This window comes from Rhamphochromis longiceps, linkage group LG10, assembly GCF_057381845.1.
Source record: "Rhamphochromis longiceps isolate RC_006_pf linkage group LG10, R_longiceps_female_GT1.1, whole genome shotgun sequence".
Classification (NCBI taxonomy): domain Eukaryota; kingdom Metazoa; phylum Chordata; class Actinopteri; order Cichliformes; family Cichlidae; genus Rhamphochromis; species Rhamphochromis longiceps.
Window position 1 is genome coordinate 9,959,029 of NC_140566.1, and position 23,444 is coordinate 9,982,472.

General features: G+C 39.7%; 2 protein-coding genes across 2 annotated transcripts in view; one reads left to right on the forward strand and one right to left on the reverse strand.

Annotated features, from left to right (window-relative positions):
• Positions 1-23,444, reverse strand: part of ar (androgen receptor) — a 45,465-nt gene that overhangs the window by 10,651 nt on the left and 11,370 nt on the right. Inside the window, exon 4 of the mRNA XM_085420106.1 lies at positions 15,775-16,047. Within this exon, the coding sequence (XP_085276232.1) occupies positions 15,775-16,047 (273 nt within the window). The remainder of the gene's footprint in view (positions 1-15,774; positions 16,048-23,444) is intronic.
• LOC146660310 (E3 SUMO-protein ligase ZBED1-like) lies at positions 720-9,526 on the forward strand. Its single transcript, XM_085420107.1, has 2 exons — positions 720-1,045; positions 8,491-9,526. Exons 1-2 carry the CDS (start codon positions 842-844, stop codon positions 9,379-9,381), a joined length of 1,095 nt encoding a protein of 364 aa, XP_085276233.1. The 5' UTR covers positions 720-841; the 3' UTR covers positions 9,382-9,526.

Below are 23,444 nucleotides of genomic sequence, written 5' to 3' on the forward strand. Positions count from 1 at the left end.
GGACAAAAACTATGATGCAATGTAAATACGTGTCAATACGTAAAAACGAGGTGAAAATATTCTGGAAGGAGACGAGATCCATTCAGAAGTAATCGCTCATGTAGCTCCCATACTTCCTATTTGTTTCCTGTCAAAATGTGACAAAATATATCAATTGTAGCAGCCCTTGGGATCAAGAACGCCATTTATTTCCTCAGCACACACGGCTCATTCTCTGGACATCATTGAGCACCGTGAAAACTCAGTCCTCTTGCCAAGGGTGCAAACTCCTGTGAACACTTAAACAGTTGGCCCGTTTCTCATGGGGTGCTGCTAGCTTGAGTGACACACATGTCTAAGGTAGACTTTATATAGCTTTTTGCTGTGCACGACCGACTGCTCTATACAGGTCGTGCCTCTGAGCGCATCCGTCATTAATGCTACTGCGCATAAAGTTCTGACAACCCCAGTAATGATGATTTATAGTCAGGGGTGGAAGTAACGAATTACAAATACTCACGTTACTGTAATTAAGTACATTTTTTGGGTACTTGTACTTTTACGAGTAATTTTTCAAGTTTGTAATTTTACTCATACTTGAGTACAACTTACACCATGTAATCTACTTCGCTACTTATAAAATCAAAAGTCACTACTGAGTACGCCCACAATTTGAATTAATATTCAAACCTTTCGTCTGCATTTTTGCAGCCAATAACGCCGTGCAATCGAGACCGCGCCAATTTAAGACGTAAGCAAAGAATAAACTCCGCTGCAGCAGCAGGCACAGGTGTCTGGAGGTGCTAAATGGTGGAGTATAAACTACTTTATAGACGGAAGATTTGGAGACAAAGAAGCCAAAATGGAGACAGAGGACAACACTGTCAACCATGAAAACGACGTAGAAAAGACGGAGGACGCGTGCCCGTGGCCATACCTGGAGGAATTTTTCGTGTACAGAGGGAGAAAAGGAGACAGCGTCCAGATGCAGTGCAAACTTTGTTTGACCTCTACAGTCATTTCAGCTTACAAGACTTCAGCATCTAATCTAAAAAAACACATTGAGGTAAGAGGTTTTACAACTATACGTGTATGATATTGCTTTCTTATTTTTCATGTGTTTTAAGGTTACTAGTTTGGCTAAGATATTGTCACCGCCATTGGTTAGCCTGATATTAAAATAAGACGGAGCTAGCTAATGTGCGTGTGTGCATGCATAATTGAGCTACAATTCGTAGGAATGTTTTAGCTTATTATTTGGATAACCACCGTCATTACAATAAATTAAACTTGTAGTCATTTAAAACTCACAGGCCTACAATCAGCTGGCCTATATATATATATATATATATATATATATATATATATATATATATATATATATATATATATATATATATATATATATAACAAAACAAAAACAAAACTTGAACACAGTGCTGAGCTGCATCTCAAATTAATCTTCCAGCTCTCAGCTGACTGCGGTCAAGTGAGCCCTCACTTACGAAGTCGCAGTCAAGCTAGCCGCCCCGCCAGCCGCACCGAAAATGTGGTTGCACTACTCTTACGTATATTACGGTATGGGTGAAGACCGGCTTAGAAACGCAGTGTTTTGTGTCCTGACACTATTTTACTTCACAATCCACTCCCATTTTTAGTGTATCTCCACTTTCCCCCCCTGTGATCCACAGCCCAAATTACTGTATGATTCAGAGAAAATTAACAATAAAATTTACCCAATTTACTCAACTATACTTTTAATGTCCTCATCTTTGGCCTCAGATTACAGGAAAACTATAAGAGGTGACGCAGATATCTCACTGGATTATGACTCTGGGTGACCCCCACTCTGCACCCTGTCATCCACAGCCAAAATTACTGTACAGTTTTTGAGAAAATTGATAGTAAACTTTGCACAATTTACTGTACTATACTCTATATATTCTCATCTTTAAGCTCAGATTACAGAAAAACTGTAAGAGGTGATGCAGATATTTCACTGGATTATGACTCTGGGTGACCCCCACTCTGCACCCTGTGATCCACAGCAAAAATTACTGTACGGATTTTGAGAAAATTGATAGTAAACTTTGCACAATTTACTGTACTATACTCTATATATTCTCATCTTTGAGCTCAGATTACAGGAAAACCATAAGAGGTGACGCAGATATTTCACTGGATTATGAATCTAGGCTGTCGCCACTCTGCACCCTGTGATCCACAGCAAAAATTACTGTATGGATTTTGAGAAAATTCATAGCAAAATCTTCCCATTTTGCTTTACTGTACTCTACATATTGACATCTTTGGCCTCAGATTACAGGAAAACTATAAGAGGTGACGCAGATATCTCACTGGATTCTGACTCTAGGCTGTCGCCACTCTTCACCCTGTGATCCACAGAAAAAATTACTGTACGGTTTTTGAGAAAATTGATAGTAAACTTTGCACAATTTACTCTACTGTACTCTATATATTCTCATCTTTGAGCTCAGATTACAGGAAAACTATAAGAGGTGACGCAGATATCTCACTGGATTATGACTCTGGGTGACCCCCACTCTGCACCCTGTGATCCACAGCAAAAATTACTGTACGGATTTTGAGAAAATTGATAGTAAACTTTGCACAATTTACTGTACTATACTCTATATATTCTCATCTTTGAGCTCAGATTACAGGAAAACCATAAGAGGTGACGCAGATATTTCACTGGATTATGAATCTAGGCCATCTCCACTCTGCACCCTGTCATCCACAGCAAAAATTACTGTACGGATTTTGAGAAAATTGATATTAAAATCTTCCCATTTTGCTTCACTGTACTCTACATATTGACATCTTTGAGTTCCGATTACAGGAAAACTGTAAGAGGTGACGCAGATATTTCACTGGATTATGAATCTAGGCTGTCGCCACTCTTCACCCTGTCATCCACAGCCAAAATTACTGTACGGATTTTGAGAAAATTGATAGTAAACTTTGCACAATTTACTCTACTGTACTCTATATATTCTCATCTTTGACCTCAGATTACAGGAAAACTATAAGAGGTGACACAGATATCTCACTGGATTATGACTCTGGGTGACCCCCACTCTTCACCCTGTTATCCACAGCCCAAATTACTGTACGGATTTTTAGAAAATTGATAGTAAACTTTGCACAATTTACTGTACTATACTCTATATATTCTCATCTTTGAGCTCCGATTACAGGAAAACTGTAAGAGGTGACGCAGATATTTCACTGGATTATGAATCTAGGCTGTCGCCACTCTGCACCCTGTCATCCACAGCCAAAATTACTGTACGGATTTTGAGAAAATTGATAGTAAACTTTGCACAATTTACTGTACTGTACTTTATATATTGACATCTTTGAGCTCAGATTACAGGAAAACTGTAAGAGGTGACGCAGATATCTCACTGGATTATGACTCTAGGCTGTCGCCACTCTTCACCCTGTGATCCACAGAAAAAATTACTGTACGGTTTTTGAGAAAATTGATAGTAAACTTTGCACAATTTACTCTACTGTACTTTTAATATTCTCATCTTTGACCTCAGATTACAGGAAAACTGTAAGAGGTGACGCAGATATCTCACTGGATTATGACTCTGGGTGACCCCCACTCTGCACCCTGTGATCCACAGCCAAAATTACTGTACGGATTTCTGATAAAATTAAATCCTATTCCATTACCAAACAAAATGAGTTCATTGAAGTATTTGCTTAACTACAAGAAATGTCTTTCCACACACAATTTAAATTTTTCAAAATGTCATTCACACACCACCTCAAGTATCAACTTCAGTTTTAGACATTATTTATTCAGTGCTTAATCACAACAATAGTCAACTTAAGGCACTTACATAATAAGTTAAACCTTACAATAATACATACAGAGAAAAACCCAACAATCATATGACCCCCTATGAGCAACAGTGGGAAGGAAAAACTCCCTTTTAACAGGAAGAAACCTCCGGCAGAACCAGGCTCAGGGAGGGGCGGCCATCTGCCTCAACCGGTCAGGGTGAGAAATTACATTTCTCAGATTACTGATTTCTCATATTACTACTACACAGTTTAGATACACTCAACAAAAATATAAACGCAACACCTTTGTTACTGCTCCCATTCCCCATGGGATGGACGTAGAGACCGAAAATTCATTCCAGATACACAATATAACCATCCCTCCCAAACAGTGGTCACAAATCAGTCCAAATGTGTGGTAGTGGGCACATCTGCCATATTGAGATAATCCATCCCACCTCACAGGTGTGTCACATCAGGATGCTGATCTGACATCATGAGTAGTGCACAGGTGTACCTCAGACTGCCCACAACAAAAGGCCACCCTGGAATGTGCAGTTTTGTCTCACAGCAAAATGCCACAGATGCCACAAGCAATGAGGGAGCGTGCAATTGGCATGCTGACAGCAGGAATGTCAACCAGATCTGTCGCCCGTGCATTGAATGTTCATTTCTCAACCATAAGCCGTCTCCACAGGCGTTTCAGAGAATATGGCAGCACATCCAACCGGCCTCACAACCGCAGACCTCGTGTAACCACACCAGCCCAGGACCTCCACATCCAGCAGGTTCACCTCCAAGATCGTCTGAGACCAGCCACCCAGACAGCTGCTGGAACAATTGGTTTGCACAACCAAACAATTTCTGCACAAACTGTCAGAAACCGTCTCAGGGAAGCTCAACTGCATGCCCGTCGTCCTCATCGGGGTCTTGACCTGACTCCAGCTCGTCGCCGTAACAGACTTGTGTGGGCAAATGCTCACATTCGATGGCGTCTGGCACGTTGGAGAGGTGTGCGCTTCACGGATGAATCATGGTTCACATTGTTCAGGGCAGATGGCAGCTGAGAATGTCCCAGTTCTTGCATGGCCAGCATACTCACCGGACATGTCACCCATTGAGCATGTTCGGGATGTGCTTGACCGGCGTATACGACAGCGTGTACCAGTTCCCACGAATATCCAACAACCTCGCACAGCCATTGAAGTGGAGTGGACCAACATTCCAAAGGCCACAATTGACAATCTGATAGACTCCATGCGACGATGTGTTGCACTGCATGAGGCAAATGGTGGTCACACCAGATACTGACCGGTTCTGGGTCCCCAGACCCCCAATAGCGCAAAAAACTGCACATTCCAGGGTGGCCTTTTGTTGTGGGCAGTCTGAGGTACACCTGTGCACTACTCATGATGTCAGATCAGCATCCTGATGTGGCACACCTGTGAGGTGGGATGGATTATCTCAATATGGCAGATGTGCCCACTACCACACATTTGGACTGATTTGTGACCACTGTTTGGGAGGGATGGTTATATTGTGTATCTGGAATGAATTTTCGGTCTCTACGTCCATCCCATGGGGAATGGGAGCAGTAACAAAGGTGTTGCGTTTATATTTTTGTTGAGTGTATCTAAACTGTGTAGTAGTAATATGAGAAATCAGTAATCTGAGAAATGTAATTTCTCACCCTGACCGGTTGAGGCAGATGGCCGCCCCTCCCTGAGCCTGGTTCTGCCGGAGGTTTCTTCCTGTTAAAAGGGAGTTTTTCCTTCCCACTGTTGCTCATAGGGGGTCATATGATTGTTGGGTTTTTCTCTGTATGTATTATTGTAAGGTTTAACTTATTATGTAAGTGCCTTAAGTTGACTATTGTTGTGATTAAGCACTGAATAAATAATGTCTAAAACTGAAGTTGATACTTGAGGTGGTGTGTGAATGACATTTTGAAAAATTTAAATTGTGTGTGGAAAGACATTTCTTGTAGTTAAGCAAATACTTCAATGAACTCATTTTGTTTGGTAATGGAATAGGATTTAATTTTATCAGAAATCCGTACAGTAATTTTGGCTGTGGATCACAGGGTGCAGAGTGGGGGTCACCCAGAGTCATAATCCAGTGAGATATCTGCGTCACCTCTTACAGTTTTCCTGTAATCTGAGCTCAAACATGTCAATATATAAAGTACAGTAGAGTAAATTGTGCAAAGTTTACTATCAATTTTCTCAAAATCCGTACAGTAATTCTGGCTGTGGATCACAGGGTGCAGAGTGGCGACAGCCTAGAGTCAGAATCCAGTGAAATATCTGCGTCACCTCTTATAGTTTTCCTGTAATCTGAGCTCAAAGATGTCAATATGTAGAGTACAGTAAAGCAAAATGGGAAGATTTTACTATCAATTTTCTCAAAAACCGTACAGTAATTTTGGCTGTGGATGACAGGGTGCAGAGTGGCAACAGCCTAGATTCATAATCCAGTGAAATATCTGCGTCACCTCTTACAGTTTTCCTGTAATCTGAGCTCAAAGATAAGAATATATAGAGTATAGTACAGTAAATTGTGCAAAGTTTACTATCAATTTTCTAAAAATCCGTACAGTAATTTGGGCTGTGGATAACAGGGTGAAGAGTGGGGGTCACCCAGAGTCATAATCCAGTGAGATATCTGTGTCACCTCTTATAGTTTTCCTGTAATCGGAACTCAAAGATGTCAATATGTAGAGTACAGTAAAGCAAAATGGGAAGATTTTGCTATGAATTTTCTCAAAATCCATACAGTAATTTTTGCTGTGGATCACAGGGTGCAGAGTGGGGGTCACCCAGAGTCATAATCCAGTGAGATATCTGCGTCACCTCTTACAGTTTTCCTGTAATCTAAGCTCAAAGATGAGAATATATAGAGTACAGTAGAGTAAATTGTGCAAAGTTTACTATCAATTTTCTCAAAATCCGTACAGTAATTTTGGCTGTGGCTCACAGGGTGAAGAGTGGAGATGGCCTAGATTCATAATCCAGTGAAATATCTGCGTCACCTCTTACAGTTTTCCTGTAATCGGAGCTCAAAGATGTCAATATGTAGAGTACAGTAAAGCAAAATGGGAAGATTTTACCATGAATTTTCTCAAAAACTGTACAGTAATTTTGGCTGTGGATGACAGGGTGAAGAGTGGCGACAGCCTAGATTCAGAATCCAGTGAAATATCTGCGTCACCTCTTATAGTTTTCCTGTAATCGGAACTCAAAGATGTCAATATGTAGAGTACAGTAAAGCAAAATGGGAAGATTTTACTATCAATTTTCTTAAAAACTGTACAGTAATTTTTGCTGTGGATCACAGGGTGCAGAGTGAGGGTCACCCAGAGTCATAATCCAGTGAGATATCTGCGTCACCTCTTACAGTTTTCCTGTAATCTAAGCTCAAAGATGAGAATATATAGAGTACAGTAGAGTAAATTGTGCAAAGTTTACTATCAATTTTCTCAAAATCCGTACAGTAATTTTGGCTGTGGATCACAGGGTGAAGAGTGGAGATGGCCTAGATTCATAATCCAGTGAAATATCTGCGTCACCTCTTACAGTTTTCCTGTAATCGGAGATCAAAGATGTCAATATGTAGAGTACAGTAAAGCAAAATGGGAAGATTTTACTATCAATTTTCTCAAAAACTGTACAGTAATTTTGGCTGTGGATGACAGGGTGCAGAGTGGGGGTCACCCAGAGTCAGAATCCAGTGAGATATCTGCGTCACCTCTTTCAGTTTTCCTGTAATCTGAGCTCAAAGATGAGGACATTAAAAGTATAGTTGAGTAAATTGGGTAAATTTTATTGTTAATTTTCTCTGAATCATACAGTAATTTGGGCTGTGGATCACAGGGGTGAAAGTGGAGATTAACCAAAACTGGGAGTGGATTGTGAAGTAAAATAGTGTCAGGACAGAAAACACTGCGTTTCTAAGCCAGTCGGCACCTATACCGTAATATGCGTAAGAGTAGTGCAACAACATTTTAGGTGCGGCTGGCGGGGCGGCTAGCTTGACTGCGACTTCGTAAGTGAGGGCTCACTTGACCGCAGTCTCAGCTGACATGTACCAGAGCCCGATTGATGGATCAGTTGATCAGTATCATTGGCCTGATATAGGTCTATCATAGTGACATGGCTCTTAATCAGTAGGGTTATATGTTTCCCAATATGATATATTTTTTTAAAGAACATAATGTGGATTGTTTTTATTTGTTAGCTGTATGGGCAGCATTTTTGTGTATGTGATCCCTTTTTCTTAAATTAGATTTGCTATATACACATATTTTGCTCTCTTAGTATTTTTAGGACCTGACTAATACTGAAAACTTTAGGGTGATACTGATAAAAAGGAGTTAAAAATTTAGATACTGATACATTGGTCGATACTCTTTTTACAGATAGTATACATATTACAGAACTTAGAATGTATACAGAAATTCATGTTTTTTGCAATGATCGTTCAAAATTGGTTTACACTTGTAAATAAATACAGCAATATATCTGCAAAATTTGACCAATTCACCACTCTTTTATACTATGCTCAACAATCAAAGATTAGCTCAAGTCTAGTTGAATAATGTTTTAAAAATGTGTTTTCCTTTAGTGTTAATTACAGTGATGTTATGAAGTAATGTATGAACCTGACGTATGATAATATTTATCTCTACAGAGGAAACATCCATCGAAGATTGAGCAGTACAATATCACTGTGGCATCAACATCTCAACAGCGAAAGACCACAGCCACACCAAACAAGCGCTCAGCAAATACGCAAGCCAAGTTACCAGACCTGATGTTGAGAGCTGCAAACAAACATGTTCCACAAGCAACTGTTGACAAGCTTGTCATCAATTTCATATGTGAGGGTCTACAGCCATTTGCAGTGGTAGAACAGCCATCTTTCAAAGAATTGGTTACCACATTACAACCTCAAGCCAAAGTCATCTCCAGACCCACTGTCCGTGCCAGAATCTGTGAAGCTGCTGATCACATGAAGATGACTTTGGTTGCAGCATTGGATAAAGTCAAATTTGTTGCTACCACTACTGATTGTTGGTCAGCTCATCAGAAAAGTTACCTTGGAGTCACATGCCATTGGATAGAGGAAGAGTCCCTGGAAAGAAGATCTGCAGCACTAGCATGCAAAAGATTGAGAGGGTCTCACACATTTGACATGCTTGCTGGTGCGCTTGATGATATCCATTGCCAATACAAGATTAGAGGCAAAGTTGTAAGAACCACAACTGATAGTGGATCCAACTTTGTCAAGGCCTTCCACATGTTTGGGGCACAAAATGATGCAGATGAAGCTGAAGATGAAGCAGACCCAGAAACTCTTGACCTGACTGACCATATTGACTACCATGAGGCAAGTGCAATTCTTGATGAAGACTCTGGTTTGGAGTATCAACTTCCGCCTCATCAGCGATGTGCATGTCACCTGCTAAACCTTGTGGCAACATCTGATGCTGCCCTAGCAGAGAGCATGAATGACACCTACAAGAGGCTCTCCCGTGCAACCTTTGCAAAATGCCAGGCCATTTGGAACAAAACTGGCTGATCTCATTTGGCTAATGAAGTGGTAGAGGACAAGTGTGAGCTACAGATCATTCGTCCCAATGCAACACGATGGAATTCAACCTACCTTGCCATTGATGAGAAGGGGGAAGATGCCACCAGGAGCATTTGTGAGGAGTTCAAGGTGAAAATGTGAGTAAAATTGGACACCTACCAATATGGTTGCAAATTTTGTGAATTTTCCTTAATGTATGGTTAAAAACGTGAGCAGACTCTTAATATTAAATCAGAAGATCCCTATTATAGTCATGGTGGGTTTTGTTGTTGTGTCTTACAGGTTGAGTCCTGCAGAAGTTGCATTCCTAAGGGAGTACTGTACCACCATGAAGCCACTGGTGAAAGCTTCAAACATCCTTCAGTCTGAGTCCACTTCCTTTATGGGATGGCTCCTGCCAGTAATCCAACAACTACTGTCCAAACTTAGCAGGCTGGAGACATCAAGCAAGACATGCGTGCCACTCATCAGAGCCCTGCAAAATGGCCTTCAAAAGCATTTTGGAGCGATGATGGAGGATCCAGAGTTGGCTGCAGCTGCAGTCCTCTTACCCAAGTTCAAGACTTCCTGGACTGACAGAGCAGATGTAATAGAGGCTGGTAAGGATTCATGTGATCCCATTTTTGTGTATTTTTACATTTGAACACATGCTTAAGTGAGTATTTCACCTAATACATTGTAAGTTATTGATGGTCTGTCCTGAATACTAAACAATCCTTTTTGAGAATTTGCCGATTTTAAATTTGTGTTCAGGAATAATCACTGAAATTTAAATAACAAAATTGTGTTATCTACTTGCAATTACAGCCTTGACATACATCAAACAACATCTTGAAACGACAGAGCATGAGAGTGAGGATCAGCAAAGAGAGTCATCTGATGAAGATGAATTCTTCTCCAGACCAATCTCCAGAAGGCTGCAAAGTGCAGTTGAGCTTGATGGTTATCTTGCTTGTGCCACAGACACCATGGAGCTGCTGCACTCCTTCTCAGCCATCAAAAACCTCTCTCTTAAACTGAACACAGCTCTGCCTGCTTCTGCTGCGTGTGAACGACTTTTTAGCTGTGCTGGTCTACTCTTCACTGCCAAACGAAGTCGGATTGCCTCTGTTAATTTAGAAAACCAGCTCTTGCTGAAACTGAACAAAAGGTTCAGAAAGTAAAGTGTGAAAGAAATGCTAAGAGTTTAAGACACTTACCTGCCTGTTGTTCAGTGTATGGGGAAAAGTTTAAATGGTTCTACGCATGTTCAGAAACATTTTTGTCATTGTTTTAACAAACAAAATTCCTTCTTTTATATCTACATTTATTTACAAAACAAGTTACCTTTCTATACCTTGTTCATCTGAAAAATGTGCTTTGAACATAAATATTTATACTGGTGAATCGAGTTGAATGCCTGCTATTGACAACAGAATAAAACATCAGTCTGTTAAAAAGTAATTAATACTCTGAGTAGTTTTTGAGAACAGTACTTTGTACTTTTACTCAAGTATTTTTTTAACACCAGTACTTTTACTTGTAATTGAGTACAATTTAACCAGTGTAACAGTACTTGTACTTGAGTACAAATTTTGAGTACTCTTTCCACCTCTGTTTATAGTACAGACCAGCAGTTCATGACATCAATGAAGAAGGAAAGAGTAGACATATGGACACATTTGACATTTGATGTCAGGTAAAAGAAGATGCTTTGTATTTCGTGTGGAGCAACTCCGAACCAACTTTAGGTTGGAGGTTCTATGATCTTATGATATTTAGTCGACTAAAACTAAAAGCATTTATCTGCTTAAATAACTAAATAAAAATTTGCTCTCAAAATTAACTCTGACCTCCATAAAGTTTTCATATCAGTTTTGGCTAGCAAGACCCCTCCCTCTTGTCCAAACGGGGAGGCTTCAGAATTCAGAGAGCAGTAGGTGATGTCATGATTGCTACATCTGTCTTTTATACTAAGTCATTGATAATGACACAGGACATGCTGATTCTTTATAATCTTTTAAAATACTGGATACGCATGTGGCTGGGAATTAGAATGGGAGAGAAAAGAAGGTCAGTAGATCGATGCCCACAACCAAGGTTATTATAGTAAACTAAACTACTACTAACTCAAATTAGATGTGAAAAAACTTTTTGTTAACAACAATAAAAACTAGGCTTTTAAACTTAAATGATTTAGTGAACCTGGAATATTATTTACTGATTTTCCTAAATCTTGCTTCTGACACGTTCTCCATTCAATAGAGACAAGAAAATCCACTCTGGAAACTAACTGAAACTAAGTCTCTCTAAAACCTCAGAACAACCTTTGTCCAGGACAAATGCAGACAGTTTGAACTTAAAACAGTAATAGAAATGGTGGAGAAATGGGAGAAAGAGGAGAAAAGAAATTAGTGAACCGTTAGTGAATACCCTCCCTCTTGTCTCTCCAGCTGCTCAGAATGGAAGGCATCCAGCCCTCTCCAAGGACAGAATGGGGGAAATAAAAAACATGAATGAATGAATGGGTGAAAGAATGAATAGGCTGTGGCTAGGGACTTCCCCAGCAACAAATCTTAAAGTCTATCAAAATTCCCCCCAAACACCAAACAACAAACTTTTGTGTTGTCTTTGATTCATAATTAAGTATAACGTGTCACCAAATCTATTTTTAATCTGATGCAAAAATAAATAAAATAAAAAATAAAAACACTTGGCTGTGTGGCTGGAGTACACAACTTTAATTCAGCGATCAGAAACTAAAACATTTCTGCTTGGTCAAGTGACATCTGTTTGAAAACTCTCTGTGAGTGTAGACTATAGAACCAGAGAGTGAGGAACAAATTGTGCCTGTTTTGAACTTGAATGTTATTTGTCTGTGCCAATAATTGTGTTTGTATAGATTGCAAAATGCTCATGCTTGTTCTGAACGTCACCAGACTATTTGCGTGATTCGCTTGCCATACCTGCACCAGAACTGCCTCTCGGGTCATCTGGCACATGGCCTGATGTTCCAAAGAGCAGGTCAAAAACCTTTAGTGAGGCAGCTTTTAGATTTTATGCTTCACACCAGTGGGACAGCCTGCCCATGAGGTCTGAAATTATCAAATGCATTTTCCTTTTTTTTTTTTTTTTTTTTTTTTCTAAATGACATCAGAAACAGCAGTATGCGACATTACGTGATGGCAGAGCTTCAGTTCATCCTTTGTCATTTTTTTATTTATTTATTTTTTTTTTAATAAATAGGACAGGGGGAATGAATGAGAGAAAGAGGGGGAGAGAAAGAAAGAAAACCAAAGGGGAGAAGAGACGGTGAGAAGGGGGGGGGGAAGAGAGAGAGAAAAAAAAAAAAGAACTCCTGGGTCACCTGTATGGAGAAAAAAAAAAAAAACAAACAAAAAAAACAAACAGAGGAGGCAGCAAACAACAAAGAGCAACATAATAATAGAGAAAACAAAGCACCATCACAATAAACTAGCTAGTCATAGATATCAATATTTACTAAATAATAAACGATATTGTGCAGCACGCAAGATAGACAGCGCACAGTGTGCTTTGAGGCAGCAGCCAAGAAAGCTTTAGTCCGCGTCTGTGAATACCCATGTGTGCATACCTGTGTGGATCAGCATGCTTGCATTCCAAAGGTTTCTCCATGTAATGATCTGCTAGGGAGTGTGGGGGGGCCACAGCCCCGTCCACCAGGGTGTGAAGCGGGTATGGAGGAGATCAAAACTCCAGACATCCAGAGGCCCCCAGAACACAAGAGACCATGGAAGACCAACAGAGGGGGCAGCCGCGCCACTGTCCCAGTAAGAGCTGAGGAGAGTCCCAGATGAGGGCTCGCCCAGCAGCCGCGGAGCAGAAGTCAGGGGGAGTTGCAGTGACGTGCCCGTGAGCTCCGCCGGCCCCCAGCTGTACCTGAGTGACCGAGCCCCAGGCCGAGAGGCCGGGGGCACCCCACCTCCAAAGGGGCCCGAGTGAGCCCCAGGCCCCAGGCCCCGACAAGCGGCCGCCAAGGAGTGAGCCGGTGTGTACCCGGACGCCCACCCCCAGACACAAAGAACCACCAACACACCGACACCTGAGGGAGTCCGCCACCGGCAGGGGAAGTGGTGGTGGGTGGAGATAGGCCTCCAAACCTTGGAGGGCCTGAGGTGTCCCCAGAGAGGTGGCGTCTGATACCCAACCTGACATATAGACACAGACATACAGGCACACACAGACACAAACATCCATTCCCACCCTCATGCTCTCATATGCACTTACTCCACACTCAACCAACGTGGAGACAGACATAAAGAGACGCTGTACACACAATCACACTCCCCAAGCGTACTCTACAAACCGGGTCTAGGTACCCTTGCCCCTGGAGGGGGGAATTGCACCCAGACCCAGGTGGTGTTACCCTTTTCCCTGCGGTGGGGAGAGGCAGACCACTCCGACTCCGCAGCAGCAGGGAGGCCCCACACCCCAGACCGCAGTCGGACGGCCAACTCCTCCTACTAGCCCTCCCGCTCCAGCAGGCCGCAGAGAATGGGGGTGGGAGAAGACTCCAAACCTCCCTCCACCCGCTCATTGTAGTGTTGATGCATATGTGTTCTAAGGTGCAATTAAAACCCAGGAGGGCATGGAGCTACCTGCCAAGGAGCAGCAGGTAAGCGCATAGTCCCTCCTGCTAGCCCTCAATGACTAAGTGTATTTAAAATTGAGAGGTGGGCAACGACGTCAGGGGTGAGGTATACACCCTGATGGTAATTTGGACTCCGTGATTGTGCCCACCCCCAAGATCCTATATGTATGTGTAATGAGAGTGTGAATAATGTGAATGTCTAAGTTGTGGGATAAAATTGAGGCAGAGGCAGCCAGAAGGGGACAGGGTAGCCTCCTCTGCACCCTGGTGACATACCCCCACTCCAAGGCCCTGCATGTGTGGGTGGTTGTGGAGGAGCGGGAAGAGGGAGGCAGCTGCATTTTCCAATTCTTTTCATTCCAATCAATCCAGCTTTTTTATTAGAATGTCTAGTTTCTTAATTATTCTTTTAAAATCTTTTTTCACGTACTGGTTTTGAGATCTCATTATCAGTTTGTTAGTCTTCTGTATAACATTTTGAATGTCATCAGTACCTGAATGAGAAGTCATATGGTAACTACTGCAGAATGGTGCACACACAAGAGCATCTATCTAACAACCTACAGGCAAAACTACTAAATCTTCACATAGCTGCAAAATCTCAGTCATTAAACAATGTCTGCTGCACATGTTTGAATTTCCTCATTGTTGTGTTTTAATATGGGGCAAATTATTAAAACAACCTTTTTAAAACATTTTATTATGGGTAGGAGGAGAAGAATAGTTTTCTGTGACTGGAAAATAACTGATTTCTTTTTCCATTTAGGTTTTTTTTTTGGTGGGATGAATCATCAAGCTCTACCACCACAGTCCGTCTGGGTTTTGTGTCCAGGTGTATGAGCACAGTGACACCTCTTTTCTCCTGTTACATTTTTCCTATCAGACAAAAGAAAAAAGGCCACAGGTTAGAGCTCAAAAATCTATCACTAGAGCTGTTCCGCTTCATTGTCTTACAGGTTGGATGGTTCTTACGAGACCGAATCATATTTAGAATTTGAAGAAAAAAGAATAATTTATCTTCGCGTGTTTTTTCTCTCTCATCTTAACAACTGATCAAATAATACTTGTATGTGATGAGAGGCTTGTAGTTACAAAGCCATAGTAATCTTCACCTCACTCTTCAGTTCCTCTGAGCTCTTTGGAGCATTTTGGCATTCTTTCGCTCATTGTATTGGTTTCATTCACTCTCTTTGCTCTCATCAGCAGGCAGCTGTTTTTTAGTGAAAAAGCTCTCATAAACCCACAGAACCTTACATTGCCAGCACCAAATCACATACAGACAGTGACGAGCCAGTTTCATGCTGGTTAATGACAGTGAAACAAAATCACCAGCCAATTACGCAAAGGTGCGAAGTCCAGGTTTTGTGTTTGGGCAATAACTTTTTGGATAGTTAAGTTTGCATAAGCACAAAAGTTCAATTTACATTATGAAGCTGTTTCTGTGACATACAGTTGGATGAACACAGTGAAAGAGAGTGGCTAGACAGTTTTGTCAGGAGTTTGTAGAGGCCATAACAAAGCTGAGAGCAGATGTACATGTATTTCTTAAACACAATTACTAATGCTGCTCTGTGCCTGCCGATTGCTTAAACGAGTAACAGTTTTAACTTTTAATTTAAAAGTGGCAGCCTCTGTTCGAGACTGGGCAAAGACACAAAGACAGGCTATCCGGTGTACTAATCTCTTAAAGATCAAACTGGATCCATCTGCTAATGATAACTCAAAAGCAAAAAAAGATAATCTTATCACCTCTGCTGCAACCACTGTCCTACCTGGCAATCCTTTTGCCCATTTGACCACTTTGACAAGTTGTCTCTCTCCCAGTTCGTTGAGGCTGGTGAGCAGGGTGGCAGCGGAGTCCGGCTGGCCATAGTCATGGCCTGCATTCACAACCTCTGGCTCAATGGACTCCAGGATGTTGAGGAAGACCAGGTGGGAGTTCAGTTGCACACCAGATTTAGGAGAGACATGTGGATCCACTGGATCCTGAGCACCATGCTCTTCTTCTGGGCTTTTTTGTTGTCCAATCTTCTTCAGCTTACGTGCTATAAACAAAAAAATGATTTCATGTCTGTAAAGGTAACAGTTCTCATCAAGTTCAGGTTTGACAGATTTTTTTAAGTTATCAATCCAAATCTACATCTGGACCAATACAAGGAGAAGGTTTCTTCTTATCCTGTAGCAGCCATTCTGCCTAAATGATATATGCAGAATAAAATTGTGTTATTATTAACAGCAGCTGGCTGATGCCATAAAAAAATTTCAGTTATCATTCTGATAGATTGATTTCAATGATAATTAATCAAATCAATCCATTACATCCCCACACGCCATCTGGAACATATGGCTCTTTTTTATATGTAATATTATAGGAAACCAGAAAAAAAGCATTAACAGACCATACAAGTACTGCTGAAATACTGCATTCCTCTTTCCAAATAATATGTCATAAATGCCCCATACTGCAACTGTGGACCGTGAACTATTTTAAAAGAAATATTAAATTTGTCTCAATAATACTCAATACTGTGCTACTAATAGACTAGAATATTGAATCATATTTGATTTGAAAGAGGACTCACTGAACAGATGAGCCTCGTCTGATAGAAAGCCTACTGTCATCATGTGCGAGTCCTTACTGGTAATGCGGACATGAAAATATTCTTTTTCTTTTTGCCTTTGCAGAGTCCTAAAATATTTCCTTTAACTATACAGTTCAGTAAATTGTGCATTTCTACCTTACAATTGTGTTTCTTTGTGCAATGTATGTATCTTAAGAAGTCAAAGACAACAAAAGCAAAACCAACAAATACTGTATGTTAAAGTAAACATACTGGTTTCCCATCTTGAGCTTAACAAAGCTGTAATTCCTTCCTCCACAAATGCTGAAAATCCTGCAGCAGCTGCTCCATATGGCAACCTGCACTTACAAACCAAATTAGAGCAGGAGAAGCTGCCAAATACATTTAGCTCTTTAGCAGTCAGATTTAAGATCACCTATAATTTTTTTCCTAGAACAGTTATATGAACGGTTAAGCTTCGGCTCAGCCTGTCATTTGGGAATGTCAGCCCTGCTAAAGAGCAAGTGACAGGAAAATACAAATGGCAACAATGTGATGAGTGTACTGAAGAACACACACTTGTGTGCTCTGGCGATTTTTGAAGTGCAACAGGATCTTTTGTACAGCCGTAATTTTACAATGTATTTCTCTGACAATTAATCTGTTGTAGTGTCTGGGGGAAACAAAAAAGACAAGAAGATGGAGAATCAGACTATGAGGAACATATTAAATTTTTAATCTGTTTTATCAAAGCTGAGTGACAGTAAAAAAGTAACTGTTAATTGTCGTGCAATTGCCTCTTGCAGCTTCTGTGTGTAAAGAATGTCTAATTAAAACTGCAGCCTGGCTCTTCAGTTTGATAAATATTGAGCTGCCAGTTATAGACACGACTTAAGTCTCTCTCAGGAGTGGCAGAGCTGAAAGAAAATTGCAGATTATATAAGATGGATAATTTGTAAGTCTCACATTTCCACTCCTGATCCAATAACAAATATTTCAAGTAAAAATGGTTTATTAAAATTTTTTCCTTTGGATTCTCAACTGGTGACACAGGCAGGCATCTGATCTTTGCAGAGAACAATGTAAATGGTTGGGTCGAGCCAACGTGACACTCTCCATACTTGAGTTGAAGCCAATATAAAGAGACAGAGACACCCAATGGGTGGATTCAGGCTTTGTTACGCTCAAAGACTTGGTCTAGGAACAATAAATATGTCAAATCAGTGACAACCACCTGCATTAACTTGCATACGTTGCATATGCTTTGGCATCCGTGTCAATATTTCCAGCTCAAAGTGGCAGTAAATAAGCTGCTCCCTTATCCAGAACAAACCCATTTTCTCTCATATCAAATTCCACAGGCGAACTTTACCACTCTTTTTTTGCCAGGTCGATTAGTTGCTTTTGATAGTATCTGCATCACAATCACAATATTTATAGAATTCTATTTTTGGATAACTTCATCTCATGTGTAATGTCTTGCATTCTAAGTTTTGTCATTAGTTGTAAATTTTGTTTCTGAAATTATGAAAGTGTGATAGGATGGCAAAACTGAACATTAAACCAAGTCACAAAGCGTCACGTGCCAGAGAAATGCTCACATTTCTATATAAACATAAGAACTGTAAATTCAACATGCAAGTTCTTTACATTGTATACCATAATAATATATGGTAATGAAATCACCAGGACAACAATATAATATTTTGATCAGAATCATATATATTGTCCATCCATCCACACGGCATTTGAGTTCTGTTTTGGGAAAAATGCAGCTTAAACTCAGTTGAATGGAATAACATAATTCATTCAAATAATTTATTCAAAAAACAGTGAGGGAAATACGCTCAGGATAAATGTACGTATTACAATCAGGTTAAGTTATTTTTAGCTCGTAAGTGTGTAAATACCTTGAAATTTTACATTGCTGTGATGTGGCGAATCTAGATTAAAAAAACATTTAATAACGAATGTAATAAAACATTTAAAAACAGTTCTTAGTCAGCTTTTTGGAGATAAATATATTTTTTAATTGTTTCTGTAAGAATAAAAACTTATTAAACCTTTACTAGTTCTTCCTATTTTATCTTTGTATTACTTTAAATACCAGCAAACTGTAAATAGATATGAAGTTAACTCTGAACCATGAAATAATCTAATTAATCTTTCATGCAATTTATTTTGTTTTTTCAGAGAGAAAAAATCACAATGGACTGTAGAATTCTCAAAGACTCACAAAAACACATGTATCAGGTTTGATATGCTTAGCTTTGAAGCGTTAAAACAATGAATCAACGCTGGGACAATGTAAAACTTTCTGTTCAGTGATCATTCTGGACTTCACACCGCAGCGTGTTTACTTGGAAACACAGATTTAGTGTCCCTGTCAAAATGTCAAGTAAGTGCATGAAATGTAAATCCTTCTGAAAAGAAGTGTTCATTATCTCCTCTTAATTACTACTGTTCTGTTTTTTGTATAGTATTTTATGCACTGATATCGTGTGTGATGCAGCTGATTTGAAAAAAAGAGAAAAAAAAACTATTTGACTGCACAGAAAACATTAAAACTAAATAAAGAAATAGCAGAGAAAGCTCAGAGGTTAACGAAGAGAAATTATTATTCAGTTTATTTTGCCTGTTTTTGTCTCTTCGTCCTGGTAAGACATGTTGTAATGCCCTCCTTTCATGTTATTTACTAACCAGTTTTGGTTGGTAAGTCTGTTATTTCAGTTAAATCATTTTGAGAGTTTTCTGATTGGCTGTTAAGCACCAAGAGAGAAACTGTAACTGCTTACAACTGTCATTAAGTGTTTTAATTACTGTTTTAAAATGGGGTTTTTTGTGTGTTTTTCTGAAAAGACTGCACTAAACAAACAGAATAACAACATAAAAATTAGTTCTATATCTAATGAGCACTTGGATTTTTTCTTTGAAGAGAAAATGGTGAGATATTATATAGCATTTTAGTAAATTAAATCTAATTAAATAAGTAAATGAACTTTAGTTATTTATGATTTTTGTCTTGCTATTGCTGCCAGTATAAAGGGATTAGTTAAATCAGTATTTGTCAAAAGCATCTTGGCAGTCACACAAAGGTTGTTCTGAGGTTTTAGAGAGACTAAATGACTCCAGTTCTTTAACAGTACAGGTGCTATATGAATTTGAACAAATTGGTGTTTTTAATATTGGTGAAATCAAGATCTTTGTTAATTATTAGATAACACCAAAAAAGTTTGGGACGATGTATAAAATCTAAATGAAAACAGAATCACTGAAAACCCATATTTTAATCACATGAGAACTTGAAAATTATCACATTTTTAAACCAACTAAGTGTACCACGTTAATGGCTGTGTTTTTACCACAGTGTAGTATTCCTTCTTCTTTCAACAACAGTCTGTATTTGCCTGGAGACCAGATCCTGGACTTTGGAGAGGAACATTGTCCCATCTTTGTGCGATATAAGAGTCTAGCTGGGCAACAGTCCTGGGTATTCACTGTCACATTTTTGTTTCATGACACTATTTTAATAGCTGCAGCAAGTGATTTAGTATTATCTTGCTGAAATATGCCAAGCCACGCCTGAAAAAGTTGTCTGGATAGGAGTATATGTTGCTCTAAAACCTGTATATACTTTTCAGCATTGGTGCCTGTCCAGATGTGTAAGAAGTCCAAAGGCACTCAAACATGCCCATGCTGTCAGAGATGCAGCGAGTCCCTCTCCTCTTTAGCTCAGAGGTTTACATGTTTTCCAAAAAGTTTTTTGGGGTTTTTTGAGATAATGTCCGTGACAAAATCTTACCTGATCTGTGAAGATCTTGTCAGAGGAGACCAGTGAGAGGCTGAGTGACTGCTTCAAAACCACAGACTGGGATGTAATATGTAGTCCACAGGCAGTGTTGGGGAGTAACGGAATACATGCACCTCCGTTACGTATTTAAAATACAAAATATGAGTAACTGTATTCCGTTACAGTTACCGTTTAAAAAGGGGGTATTCAGAATACAGTTACTTTGTTGAAATAAAAGGATTACACGGCGGTATTTTCCTCTTTCCTTTGTTAGGCTATGCCCTCGCTATTTTTGGCAATTCCACGCCGGTGGAAACTCAAACAAAACACGAATTAAGAGGCTCAAATGCCTGTGTCTCAATCTTGCGTCTCATAATGACGTGAAGAAATATAAAAAAAAATTATTTAATATGAAAGCAATAAGAGAGTGTTACAGGCATCGCCCTAAAGAATGTAGCCTCATGGGCAATGTAGTGCTGCAGGGAGAATCGACTGCCATACCCGTTATGTGTCTGTGAGCGAGGGAGGGAGAAAAAGGAGAGTACGAGCTGTCACCGAGCAGAAAGAGTGCTCTCTCCCTTCCTTTTAACTCTTTATATCGGACTTCAGATACAACATCACTAAATGTCACCTCCAGAAGTTCTCTTATGATAAAGTCATCAGTGGTTGTGTATCTGAGGAGAATGATCTGGAGAACAGGAAGGTCATCACTGACTTTGTCATCTAGTGTGAACTCAAACAACAGTTATATGAAGCAGATGGTGGTTGACTTCCAGAGAAAACTCCCATCACATTGTTGAACATCAGGGTCAGGAACAAACTGCTGGGAGTTCACCTTGTAACACTAAACTGGACTGGTCACGTAACACTCAAACTTTTGCAACAGGGGCCAAAGTCAGCTTCATCTGTTGGGCAGGCTGAGTTCTTTTGGGGGTTGGACATTACTGAGGACATTACTCAGATCACGGCACCTAATATTGATTTTCAACATTGTCCCTTGCAAGCAGATCTTTCTCCAGATTGTGGGACTCTTTCAATGATGATATTATAGTATAAGTATAATCAGTGCTTGATGTTCAAAGGCGTCAATTTTATGTTGAGGAACATTTTACTGAAATTGTTCCACAATTTGTAGATGCATTTTTTTTTGCAGATTGGTGAATCTCTGCCCATCTTTACTCCAAAGAAACTCTGTAAGATATTATTTTTATAAATGCTTATGTTACTAACATGTTCTCTATTAACCCAATTAGTTGCAACATGAGGTTACAGCTTTTTATTGCCCCCATCCAAAGTTTATTGAGATGTACTGCTGAGATTAAATTGAGTTATTATTTTTCATGAAAAAGTAAAATATCTGTTTAAATATCTTTTTAAAATAAAATATGGATTTATGAGATTTGCAAATAATTGCATTCTGCTTTGATTTACATCCTACATCTTTGGAATTTATCTTATTTATATCAATCAGAGAAAGCATGCAAACAGGGACACAAACCAGCACCTCACAGGTTACTACTTGACTGCTCTAACCTCAAGTCTTTGTCTAATCCAAGTTGCCCAGATAGCAGATATACGTAACCTTGAATTCAACCATTTTGGATGACAGTTCTTAAGGGATCTGAGCCTCTGCCTGGCTTGGGAAGACTTTGGAATCTGACAGGAGGAATTAGGGTAAATTGCTGGGGAAAAGGTCGTTCTACCTTGAGGCAAACGGAGAGATGTGAAATACTAATGTTATAGTTTGAACTCTGGAAGTGTTGTGCTAGAATTACAATAACGAGAACTGCTTGCTTTTGGACAAAGCCCAATTCTAGGTGTTCAAAACAAAGGAATACGACCCAATGGATGGTACAGCTGCAAAGCAAAACTCTGACGTGAAATCTGTATTCTACTGCCTGATTGAATTCTTGGTCATTTGAGCTGCTTGCCTATTCTTCTTGTTCCCTTCTCAATGTCAATTCTATCTTCATTACTCTGACCATTCATTTTCTTGCTCACCATTTGCAAGCTAATCAGTCTTCGGATGTCCATCCTTCAAATCTCTGTGTTCTTCTGTCACTCTGCCTTTCAGACTCTTTGTTGCAACCTGGCTCCAACTCATCTCCACCCCATCTAAGTCACTATATTAGTTCTTCATCTCCACCATCAGCAGCATCTAGACTCCAAGACTGTTTTGCCCTACCATTGTAGGTTCTACGATCTGCCATGCTCTACCTTCTTTGGAGTTTACCAGCAATATAGTTTATTTCTGAGAATGTGTACTTCAATGAATTATGTTCACTTGTTTCAACAATCTGTTATTGTTCAACAAAAAACAAAAAACGAAGAAGTAGATTTAACTCTCGTTTGTTGACTGTGAAGCACTAGCCAATGTGAATTTTAACATCCATCTCTTATATTCAGGTCTTCAGGTACTTTGAAGCCTTTATTTGACTTGGAAAGACTAGCATCAGTAATCAAAACAAATTGATAAGAAAGCGATTGACTTACCTCGAGGCAGACAGGGAACTATGAAACACCATGGTAAATGGTAAATTGACTGGTTCTTATATAGCGCTTTTCTACTCTCACTAAGCACTCAAAGCGCTATTATATTTACTGAAGCATTGCGCTAGCCCTGCCCTATAATTCAGATAACTTCCATTACCTGTTTTGGGATAAAACCTGCACATAATCCTGGATAGTACAACTGAATAACTTTTACCACTGTAATAAACTGATTTCATGACTGTGATTTTTTTTTAACTAAAGTAATATTACAAAATCAAGCAGTGGAACTTTGACAGAATGGCCCCAATTCACTGAGCTGCCTTATTTTTTCAACAAATGCTGGAGAAAAACAGTGGCTTATGTGCATCATTATTTTATAAAGGTTTAACTCTGACTTGCAGATTGTGATACACATCTCTTATACTCTTGTCAAAAGAAGTCAGGGGTTGGGTTCTGAAACTGCAAAGTTTTTAAAGAATGTTAGGCAGTTTAATGTTCTCCATGAAATGTATTTCCACTGGGACAGCAGATGTGCAGTGAGCTTTCCTGTGACTGCTCAAAATAAAACTCCCATCATGCTTTGGTGAAAGTAACTGTT

Excerpts from the sequence above, each read along its gene's own strand:
- LOC146660310 (XM_085420107.1), top strand. The coding sequence starts at position 842 with ATGGAGACAGAGGACAACACTGTCAACCATGAAAACGACGTAGAAAAG. Across the intron at positions 1,046-8,490 it reads ATCTAAAAAAACACATTGAG|AGGAAACATCCATCGAAGAT; the intron begins GTAAGAGGTTTT and ends TTATCTCTACAG.